General features: G+C 41.8%; 1 protein-coding gene across 5 annotated transcripts in view; it reads right to left on the minus strand.

Annotated features, from left to right (window-relative positions):
* Nucleotides 1-668: 668 nt before the first annotated feature.
* The window catches only part of scml2 (Scm polycomb group protein like 2), a 33,751-nt gene continuing 22,381 nt past the window's right edge, over nucleotides 669-12,038 (minus strand). For 4 of the 5 annotated variants that reach the window (XM_041846835.2, XM_041846836.2, XM_041846838.2 and 1 more), the window contains 5 exons: nucleotides 7,690-7,872; nucleotides 7,228-7,383; nucleotides 4,144-4,392; nucleotides 3,441-3,613; nucleotides 669-2,559 (listed from right to left, as the gene is read on the minus strand). In XM_041846835.2, coding sequence (XP_041702769.1) covers nucleotides 2,434-2,559; nucleotides 3,441-3,613; nucleotides 4,144-4,392; nucleotides 7,228-7,383; nucleotides 7,690-7,872 — 887 coding nt within the window. In that variant the 3' untranslated portion in view covers nucleotides 669-2,433. The remainder of the gene's footprint in view (nucleotides 2,560-3,440; nucleotides 3,614-4,143; nucleotides 4,393-7,227; nucleotides 7,384-7,689; nucleotides 7,873-12,038) is intronic. The other variant, XM_041846839.2, reaches the window with a different exon arrangement.

The following is a 12,038-nucleotide window of genomic DNA, read 5'->3' on the forward strand; positions in this document are numbered from 1 at the left end:
CTTAAGTTAGCTCCCCGAGCTTTGCTAATGCCTAGGCTTTAGCTCAACAGGCTAACACACAGTCTTTACTGCTAGCTGGTTGACAGAAGTTACAACGCATTCTTCTGAGACATTGGCCAAGTGCCGTGACTACGGCAGATGATTGGGGACAATCTTCATGGCATTTTATTTGCTTGGCATGTACATTATCTCTTCCATGTGTTGAGAGACGGAGGACGACTTTGTTGCTGTAGTGTTGTAACTGTATTTGTACTTGTTTGACCTTTTTACCTTAGAAAACATTCATGTTTAATTCCTCAGTACAGACTGTTAAAAGATGACTTTCTCCTTTTACAAAATGCTGTCAATTCACAGATGAAATGTGGATGTCCATCGTCTACTGCTTTCCATGTGAAACGTACATTTGTTTCTGCTTCGCTAGGCCTATACAGTATTTAATATCTGACTGAGGATCTGACACTTAGCCAGTCATTTGATGGTTCATGTTTGTATGTGATGCAGTTGTACGGAAATTCAGTTGGGAATCACATAAGAATAAAAGAGTGTTGTTGTTGAGCTTGATGCCCCTTTGTCTTAACATCGCAGTTACTCACTTATTATTAAAGGGACACTTCACTTTTCAAATGATTAAAAGGTCATGCTTGTCAACTCTCATGAAATGAGGCAAATGGTGAAAAAAAAAGTTTAATTGCGTGAAAGTACATATGCAAATATTATTTAACAAACAAGCATTTTCCAGTACCGGTACTTGAAAAAGGTTTTGTTTTTCTAGTATATGTACACTGTGTGTTGTTTCTATGGAACAATAGATGAAAATGTAGAATCTTAAAAAATATATACAAAGTTGATCTAAAATATTGTCAATTGCAATGAACTTACAGCAAATGCTACTATGAAGAAGTCTGTCCTAAAACACAAAAGCCTAATAAAACCTGAGTATCACAATAAAGCAAGGCCGTTTGAACTATTACCATTCATTTAAACTAAAAGCGTACACATAAAAATGCAACTACAAAAGATTGTTTTGAATATATGACTTCTGAAATGTTCCGAAATGGATCACTTCTTCTGCCACAGTGACCAGATAAATACTAAAATAAGAGATATTTTATTATTATAGGTTGTTATGACACAAATGAATCCCATCCACATCTCTTTTTGCTTGTGTTAAATCCAAACACTCCATATCCTAGCCTGTTGCCAGACTCCCACACATCCTTGTATCCAAAACATGAAAAAAAACATATCCTGAACATGAAACATGTGAAATACATATCAACTGTGTATTTGGTGCTTGACAACCTTCAGACAACTATCTACATTTGACGGCTATGATAGGAAATGAGATGAAGGCCATACACATATTGCAATCAATGTTGAGCTTGGCTAGCATCGATAGTTCTCTGATGGTGTAGCCAAACAAACACATATTAGACAGGATTAAACACAACCTTCCTGTATGTATGCAGAGATTAATAATACCTTTTACAGACAGTACAAAATCCAAGATATAAAAAAAACACATCCTTTTTGGCTTTTTATGTAAAACACAGGCTTTTTGTCTGATTCTTCAAACATACTGTAAGTCCACCTTCTTCTTTTACAATAAGACTTTGACTTGAACAGGAACTTCCCGTCTTCATTGTCCAACGTATTCTAGAATCTACACGCAGCAGAGGAATGTGTGAATGTCCAATCACAATCATAGACCCTGGTTAGAAGTTCCATTGGGCAATCCAAAGAACGATCAGTGTTCCAAAGACTCCAGATTCTGTAATGTCACACCCTGAATGCACTAAGGAGTTTGGACAAATGTGGTGTCCAAAACAAACAATGAATCTTAACAGCATGGTACATTCTCCTTCTCAAAGTCCTTTGATATTGAAACTATTAAAGAATCAATCACAGTATCCATATAGAAGCTGAATGGTTGATATGTTATTGCAATGAGAGACTAATGAAACAAGCGGTAGATGCCATCAGGGGTTGGGTGGAGATAGCTCCTTGCATCTCCAGGTCTCCACGGCTGACAGTAGCCTGGTCTCAGATCTGTTTGTTCTTTAAAGAACAATCTGGGAACAGGCTAAGGTGGTAAGGGGTGAGAGAAGGTGTGATGGACAATGCATAGGTAGGTAAACACTCAACATAATCCTTTGGGATTCAGCTGAGTCTGTTCGAAAGAATAGTATACTGAAGTTTGTTCATCCTGTTTCTCTGTACTGACGTTCATTCTGTTTCTCTGTACTGACGTTCATAGTGTTTCTTTGTACTGACGTTCATAGTGTTTCTCTGAATGCTCTTCATCAGAGGATGAGGTATGAGGGTCTCTGCAAAGGAATGATTAAGGACTCATTGTGCTTAGGGTTTCACAGCAAAGATGATCAGCCCATTCTAGTGTGTGTGTGTGTGTGTGTGTGTGTGTGTGTGTGTGTGTTACTGTTTGGTCTGTTTGAGCCTCTCGATATGGTGACACAGCTTGAGGGCGGGGCCTAGCTTCAGACCCATGTACTTCATGATGATGTCACTACGTAGAAGCATCAGCGCCTTTCCGTCAATCTCCTGAAGACAAGAGACAAACACAGTCAGCAAGAGGGATGACACCAACACAGGACAAGGTGACAGCCAAGATGGCCCAAACATCAAGGATTTTTAACTCTTCTAAATGAAGTCGTTTTTATATTTACTTTAAACAGAGAGGTGCACCTATTTTCCCCAACACAGAACCAACACAATAACAACATTATTCTCTCTGAGCTGAGATGACCAGACAGACATCAACAGAAAATTCCAAACAGAAATTGTCTGGCGTTGTACTGTAAACATTCACTATGTTGTAGATCTCCTGTATGGGTTAAACAGAGTTGGTTTTCCTGGAGGGAATGAAAGTGATCCTCTCCAGACAGGTAGGGAAGGTTCTGAGACAGCCTAGTGCTAGTCTCCCAGGTTATAGACTAAACACTGAGGACACAGGCCATAGAAATAAAATGAGAACACTGTTATAAATCTGTCTCTGTGACACAGGCATCCTCCTTTTCTGCTTCCTGCTTCTGACAGGGACATACACACAGCAAGGAGGGCTGGACCACATCAGAACCACACCAAACATAACAACATATCCATCTCAATAGTGAAACATCAGGCCTGGACCCGGCACTTAGACACACATCTAGGGTGCATCTCAATAGGAAAACATCAGGCCTGGACCTGGCACTAAGACACACATCTAGGGTGCATCTCAATAGGGAAACATCAGGCCTGGACCCGGCACTAAGACACACATCTAGGGTGCATCTCAATACTTTAAAGTGTCTGCCTCCCCTTGTCTCCTTTCCTTCATCAGCACTGATGCTCCAAAGGAATAAATAAAATACAAAGTCCTTTCCTCTTGAAGGACAAGAAACGTCATCAATCAATCAATAAATCAATCAAGCTCCACTCACGTGTTTTCTGAAGAGCTCCACATGGGGTCCGAGTGTTTGGGGGTCGGCGTCGTGGACAAACTGCATCACCTCATCCACAGACCAGGAGGAAGGGGGGTTCCCGGCCCAGTTCCCCGCTGCAGCCTCCCGGTCTGCAGCCGCCAGGTTGTCAGGACCTGTGGTGGAGCTTGCAGCTGGAGAACAGAACACACAGGCAGAGCAGCCGAGAGTCAGAAAGATGTTCAGAATGACAACAAATATTCACCTCTCTATTTAACCACCATAAATACCAACCCTTTCAGACTTTACGTGGAAGGTACATAGTCCACTAGGTGGCAGTGCTATACAACATCTTTACTGCCATCTGACTTCCATTAAAATCGTTCTAATAAAAATCAAATAAAAACACCCTTGCCTTTCTTGAACTAACTTGACTTTTCTTACTAGCTTTGACTTTGCTAATTAGCTGCTTTATTGCGGGAAAATGTACTTACTATGACTGTGATATGTGGTTGTCTGACCTTGCTACCTTAAGATTAATGCACAAATGGATAAGAGCTTCTGCTAAATGACTAAAATGTTAAATGTAATCTGCACCAACACAGGAAGCCTAGCCCAAAAATAGACAAAAAAATCTACATTCAAACAAACGTAAAATGGCCAACTAGAATCTAGAGGCACACACAAGGCCTGCCCAGCCAGCCAATTGGGGTTCAGCTCTTACAAGGCCTACCTTCCACTCTTCTCTGTAGCCCTCTGGACCCCAGGTCGGAGGGGTTGGAGGCCAGGCGCCTGAGGGGTGGTGGTGGGGGGTGACCAGGGCCAGACCCAGGGTAGTAGGGGCTGCTGGACCCATGGCCACGGTACTCTGAGGTGGAGCGTTGTGTCGGGGGGCGAGGGGTCATGGACGGAGAGGTGGAGGAGGTGTCCATGGGGTCCTCGGTGAAACCGTTCTCACCGCGAGGAAGGGGCTCTGATGGAGGGTAAGAAAGGTAGGATCTTGAGCACATAAACACACACACACACTAACACATAAATACAGTGAGGGAAAAAAGTATTTGATCCCCTGCTGATTTTATACGTTTGCCCACTGACAAAGAAATGATCAGTGTATAACTTTAATGGTAGGTTTATTTGAACAGTCAGAGACAGAATAACAAAAAAAAAATCCAGAAAAACGCATGTCAAAAATGTTAGAAATTGATTTGCATTTTAATGAGGGAAATAAGTATTTGACCCCCTCTCAATCAGAAATATTTCTGGCTCCCAGGTGTCTTTTATACAGGTAATGAGCTGAGATTAGGAGCACACGCTTAAAAGGAGTGCTCCTAATCTCAGTTTGTTACCTGTATAAAGACACCTGTCCACAGAAGCAATCAATCAATCAGATTCCAAACTCTCCACCATGGTCAAGACCAAAGAGCTCTCCAAGGATGTCAGGGACAATATTGTAGACCTACACAAGGCTGGAATGGGCTACAAGACCATCGCCAAGCAGCTTGGTGAGAAGGTGACAACAGTTGGTGCGATTATTCGCAATTGGAAGAAACACAAAATAACTGTCAATCTCCCTCGGCCTGGGGCTCCATGCAAGGTCTCACCTCGTGGAGTTGCAATGATCATGAGAACGGTGAGGAATCAGCCCAGAACTACACGGGAGGATCTTGTCAATGATCTCAAGGCAGCTGGGACCATAGTCACCAAGAAAACAATTGGTAACACACTACGCCGTGAAGGACTGAAATCCTGCAGCGCCCGCAACGTCCCCCTGCTCATGAAAGCACATATACAGGGCCGTCTGAAGTTTGCCAATGAACATCTGAATGATTCAGAGGAGAACTGGGTGAAAGTGTTGTGGTCAGATGAGACCAAAATGGAGCTCTATGGCATCAGCTCAACTCGCCGTGTTTGGAGGAGGAGAAATGCTGCCTATGACCCCAAGAACACCATCCCCACCGTCAAACATGGAGGTGGAAACATTATGCTTTGGGGGTGTTTTTCTGCTAAGGGGACAGCACAACTTCACCGCATCAAAGGGACGATGGACGGGGCCATGTACCGTCAAATCTTGGGTGAGAACCTCCTTCCCTCAGCCAGGGCATTGAAAATGGGTAGTGGATGGGTATTCCAGCATGACAATGACCCAAAACACACGGCCAAGGCAACAAAGGAGTGGCTCAAGAAGAAGCACATTAAGGTCCTGGAGAGGCCTAGCCCGTCTCCAGACCTTAATCCCATAGAAAATCTGTGGAGGGAGCTGAAGGTTCGAGTTGCCAAACGTCAGCCTCGAAACCTTAATGACTTGGAGAAGTTCTGCAAAGAGGAGTGGAACAAAATCCCTCCTGAGATGTGTGCAAACCTGGTGGCCAACTACAAGAGACGTCTGACCTCTGTGATTGCCAACAAGGGTTTTGCCACCAAGTACTAAGTAATGTTTTGCAGAGGGGTCAAATACTTATTTCCCTCATTAAAATGCAAATCAATTTATAACATTTTTGACATGCATTTTTCTGGATTTTTTTGTTGTTATTCTGTCTCTCACTGTTCAAATAAACCTACCATTAAAATTATAGACTTATAATGTCTTTGTCAGTGGGCAAATGTACAAAATCAGCAGGGGATCAAATACCTTTTTCCCTCACTGTACACACCCACATAAATACAGTGTCACACACACAAACACACACACATTAATTCTTAAAGTAAAATGCCATCTAATAATGTGCCATGAGAAACCAAACAAGTGTTTGGTGATTAATCATGAAGTGGTAGCTTAGCCGTTAGCTGCTAGGTGATTGGTGATTAATCATGAAGTGGTAGCTTAGCCGTTAGCTGCTAGGTGATTGGTGTTTAATCATGAAGCGGTAGCTTAGCCATTAGCTGCTAGGTGATTGGTGATTAATCATGAAGTGGTAGCTTAGCCGTTAGCCGCTAGGTGATTAATCATGAAGTGGTAGCTTAGCCGTTAGCTGCTAGGTGATTGGTGATTAATCATGAAGTGGTAGCTTAGCCGTTAGCTGCTTGGTGATTAATCATGAAGTGGTAGCTTAGCCGTTAGCTGCTTGGTGATTAATCATGAAGTGGTAGCTTAGCCGTTAGCTGCTTGGTGAATGGTGATTCATCATGAAGTGGTAGCTTAGCCGTTAGCTGCTTGGTGATTATTCATGAAGTGGTAGCTTAGCCGTTATCTGCTTGGTGAATGGTGATTCATCATGAAGTGTTATCTTAGCCGTTAGCTGCTTGGTGATTGGTGATTAATCACGAAGCGGTAGCTTAGCCGTTAGCTGCAAATGCAATTACATTGAACAGTGGCAGGTAATCAATATCTGTACAGTTACTAAGACTTAATTAATAAACTATACAATCTGAGGTTTTAATGAATCAAAAAGCAGTTATGCATTAAAGAAAGTGTTTCAATAATGTAGAATCAGAAGGCAATGAGAAGGAAGACGATTGGCGTCCTCCACAACTATCACTCTACTGAGGACACAAGGAAGTAGTTATTTTTGTTAATTCAGTAGAGTGGTCCTTCTAGTTAATCACAGTCCAACACTGGGCTGTATCTTAATAGTGTAGAGAGGCTTCCACTCCTCATCTCTTTTCTTATTAAAGAACTGGACAGGTGAAAGTCAATTCCTGGGTAGCTATCCTCCATTTTGTTTTTCCTTATCCTGTATTTTGTGTTTATATATCAGCACTGAAGGAGACGAAATGACAAAGGAAGGAGAGGAGGTCGCTTCAAACTATTGAGATGCACCCCCAGTGAGTGCACCAGGGGTAGCTCTGAGGCTGAGGGGTGTAAGTGTACCTTCTGAGGGGTGTGCCTCTGTGCTGTGCAGCCGTTTGGAGGAGGACAGGGGGGCAGGGTAAAGGTTAGAGTCCCTGTCTCTGTCCATCTGGAAGCGCCTGCTCCTTCCTACGGTGTTTCTGGCTATGGACAAGGCCTCTGACATCTCCTCTTTGACTGAGGACAACAGAGGAGAGGAGAGACAAGAGATGGCATCAGTTACTGCAAACTGAGGGCCAGTGGGTTATTTCTATAGACCTGTGTTTTTTGGGGTCTGATGTTTCATTTCAGTCAGTGACATGTTGAAGGAAATTCTATGAAATGATGGATGAGCAATGGAACATTAAAGCAATAGCCACAGTTTCTAATGTGACTGTTGATGGTGTATGTCGATGGAAAATAAATGCTGGCTTGTGACTTTGTGACAAAGATATGGAAAAGTTCACACACACACACACACACATCATGGTTTGCAGGCATTACCTGACTTGCCCCTGTCATAGGCTGTGTGTCCAGCGGAGGCCATGAATGCAGGGCTGAAGGGTTGGGAGGAGAACAGGTTGTCACTCTGCAGCTGGTGACACAGAGTCTCCATGAACCTGAGCACAAAGGAGGCAGAGGAGGCCTGGGGCAGCTTGACATAGTGGATCCCCCCATCAGACCGCACTGCAGGTTGGGAGACAGAACAGATAGACACAGTCATATGGTATCTAGCTGATTAGAGGCACTGAAAGCCTGGGGCAGCTTGACATAGTGGATCCCTCCATCACGACACACTGCAGGGTGGGAGACAGAACAGATACTGTGGTAGTTTCTATCTATCTAAGGAGGCCTGGATTAGCTTGACATAGATGATCCCTCCGTCACTACGTACTGGGAGAGGGTATACAGCATCCGTCAGTGTTGGACTAAACCAGAGCCCACTGAAGTCATTGTTCTGGTGCTGTGGTTGTATGTATCTGGGCTGAGAGAGGCAGGCAGAGGCACTCAGCAGATGGGAAAATGACTGGCTTTACCACACATGCATCACACAGGAGCCCTTTACCTAGCTGTTTAAATGCTTTATCTGTTAGGGCTGGGAATTGCCAGGGACCTGACGATATGATATTATCACGATACTTAGGTGCGGATACATATGTATTGCGATTCTCAGAATTCTATATGTATTGCGATTCGATACTGTGATTTTATTGCCATTCAATGGTCTAAACATATTGCTCACCATATATCTGCTGCAGAGGAACAAGAGTGAGTCATGAGAAAAGGAGTTTTGATCAGTCATGGAAATAAATGTGCTGAAAATATGTTGGTTCCCTATTGAAAAAGAAGATGGAGAACAAGCTATGAAGGGAAAATACTGGCGTTTTGGTGCAGGTACAGCCAACTAGCACAAAAATAATATTGCGATATTGTCAAAACGATACATTGTCAAAAATAATATCACGATATGTAACTGTATACATTTGTTCCCCCATCACTACATCTGTATCACCAATATAATTATTTAAAGATCACTTGAGCAGACATGATTATTTGGTTTATATGGTGCAGTAACAGACATGATTATTTGGTTTATATGGTGCAGTAACAGACATGATTATTTGGTTTATATGGCGCAGTAACAGACATGATTATTTGGTTTATATGGCGCAGTAACAGACATGATTATTTGGTTTATATGGCGCAGTAACAGACATGATTATTTGGTTTATATGGTGCATTAACAGACATGATTATTTGGTTTATATGGTGCATTAACAGACATGATTATTTGGTTTATATGGTGCAGTAACAGACATGATTATTTGGTTTATATGGTGCATTAACAGACATGATTATTTGGTTTATATGGTGCAGTAACAGACATGATTATTTGGTTTATATGGTGCATTAACAGACATGATTATTTGGTTTATATGGTGCAGTAACAGACATGATTATTTGGTTTATATGGTGCATTAACAGACATGATTATTTGGTTTATATGGTGCAGTAACAGACATGATTATTTGGTTTATATGGTGCAGTAACAGACATGATTATTTGGTTTATATGGTGCAGTAACAGACATGATTATTTGGTTTATATGGCGCATTAACAGACATGATTATTTGGTTTATATGGCGCAGTAACAGACATGATTATTTGGTTTATATGGCGCAGTAACAGACATGATTATTTGGTTTATATGGTGCATTAACAGACATGATTATTTGGTTTATATGGTGCATTAACAGACATGATTATTTGGTTTATATGGTGCAGTAACAGACATGATTATTTGGTTTATATGGTGCAGTAACAGACATGATTATTTGGTTTATATGGTGCATTAACAGACATGATTATTTGGTTTATATGGTGCAGTAACAGACATGATTATTTGGTTTATATGGTGCATTAACAGACATGATTATTTGGTTTATATGGTGCATTAACAGACATGATTATTTGGTTTATATGGTGCAGTAACAGACATGATTATTTGGTTTATATGGTGCAGTAACAGACATGATTATTTGGTTTATATGGTGCATTAACAGACATGATTATTTGGTTTATATGGTGCAGTAACATACATGATTATTTGGTTTATATGGTGCAGTAACAGACATGATTATTTGGTTTATATGGTGCATTAACAGACATGATTATTTGGTTTATATTGTGCATTAACAGACATGATTATTTGGTTTATATGGTGCAGTAACAGACATGATTATTTGGTTTATATGGTGCATTAACAGACATGATTATTTGGTTTATATGGTGCAGTAACAGACATGATTATTTGGTTTATATGGTGCAGTAACAGACATGATTATTTGGTTTATATGGTGCAGTAACAGACATGATTATTTGGTTTATATGGTGCAGTAACAGATGTCCCAGCATCAGATGACCCCCCCACACACAGACTGGGACCCTCCCCCGGGGAGCCCCTCCAAACCAGGTTATGCACGCATGTCGCTTCTCATTACCCCCAGACATATGACATCAGTTGCTGCTGCACACACACACACACACACACACACACACACACACACACACACACACACACACAGACACACGATCCCACCAGGCATTATCCAGTGCACCATGTGGGTCCTGCAGCCTAAACCAATTCCTACTGCCTGATTGAATCCCTAGCCTACCCCCATATTCAAATGTGGAATTAGGAACTATTTGAATATGTAACCCTGTCTGGTCTAGAGTAGACGGTCTCATGGGCGGTGTGCTCTTCCGACTTCTTCAGCATGTCATTACATCACTGTAGAGTAACAAACCTAGTGTTGCTGTCCAGTGAGGTTTGGACCATCTGGGTTTGGACCTGGTTCTCCGACACATCACAGGACTTTGTTAGCGCGCTGAACTAAAGCCTACAGGCATTAGCATGGGGAAACTAACAAAAGTCTTCAGCTCACAGGCAAGCTTAGTTCCTCACCACGCCAACACAGTAGTTCACCGAACCACCTTCATTACACAACCATATAATACCTCATGATGTCATAAGAACAATGTCATACAACACTAGCTATAACCACAGACCATATATCAGAACAGGCCCCAGCTAAAATGGCTGCCCAACTGTTCCATTCTGATGTATAGGGACTACGTGACATCAGCCTATCTAGGGTTCTATCTCTATAGCTATAATACCTCTGATGATATCTCCTCCTATCTAGGGTTCTATATCTACGGCTATAATTTTTGACATTTTAGTCATTTAGCAGACGCTCTTATCCAGAGCGACTTACAATTAGTGAGTGCATACATCTTTCATACTGGCCCCCCATGGGAAACGAACCCACAACCCTTGTGTTGCAAGCACCATGCTCTACCAACTGAGCTACAGGAGGGCCTCTGATGATCTATCCTCCTATCTAGGTTTCTATATCTATGGTTATAATACCTCTGATGATCTCTCCTCCTATCTAGGTTTCTATATCTACGGCTATAATACCTCTGATGATCTCTCCTCCTATCTAGGTTTCTATATCTACGGCTATAATACCTCTGATGATCTCTCCTCCTATCTAGGTTTCTATATCTACGGCTATAATACCTCTGATGATCTCTCCTCCTATCTAGGTTTCTATATCTACGGCTATAATACCTCTGATGATCTCTCCTCCTATCTAGGTTTCTATATCTACGGCTATAATACCTCTGAGGATCTCTCCTCCTATCCAGGTTTCTATATCTACGGCTATAATACCTCTGATGATCTCTCCTCCTATCTAGGTTTCTATATCTACGGCTATAATACCTCTGATGATCTCTCCTCCTATCCAGGTTTCTATATCTACGGCTATAATACCTCTGATGATCTCTCCTCCTATCTAGGTTTCTATATCTACGGCTATAATACCTCTGATGATCTCTCCTCCTATCTAGGTTTCTATATCTACGGCTATAATACCTCTGATGATCTCTCCTCCTATCTAGGTTTCTATATCTATGGCTATAATACCTCTGATGATCTCTCCTCCTATCTAGGTTTCTATATCTACGGCTATAATACCTCTGATGATCTCTCCTCCTATCTAGGTTTCTATATCTACGGCTATAATACCTCTGATGATCTCTCCTCCTATCTAGGTTTCTATATCTACGGCTATAATACCTCTGATGATCTCTCCTCCTATCTAGGTTTCTATATCTACGGCTATAATACCTCTGATGATCTCTCCTCCTATCTAGGTTTCTATATCTACGGCTATAATACCTCTGAGGATCTCTCCTCCTATCCAGGTTTCTATATCTACGGCTATAATACCTCTGAGGATCTCTCCTCCTATCTAGGTTTCTATATCTACGGCTATAATACC

Source organism: Coregonus clupeaformis, chromosome 24 (assembly GCF_020615455.1).
Source record: "Coregonus clupeaformis isolate EN_2021a chromosome 24, ASM2061545v1, whole genome shotgun sequence".
In the NCBI taxonomy this organism is placed as follows: domain Eukaryota; kingdom Metazoa; phylum Chordata; class Actinopteri; order Salmoniformes; family Salmonidae; genus Coregonus; species Coregonus clupeaformis.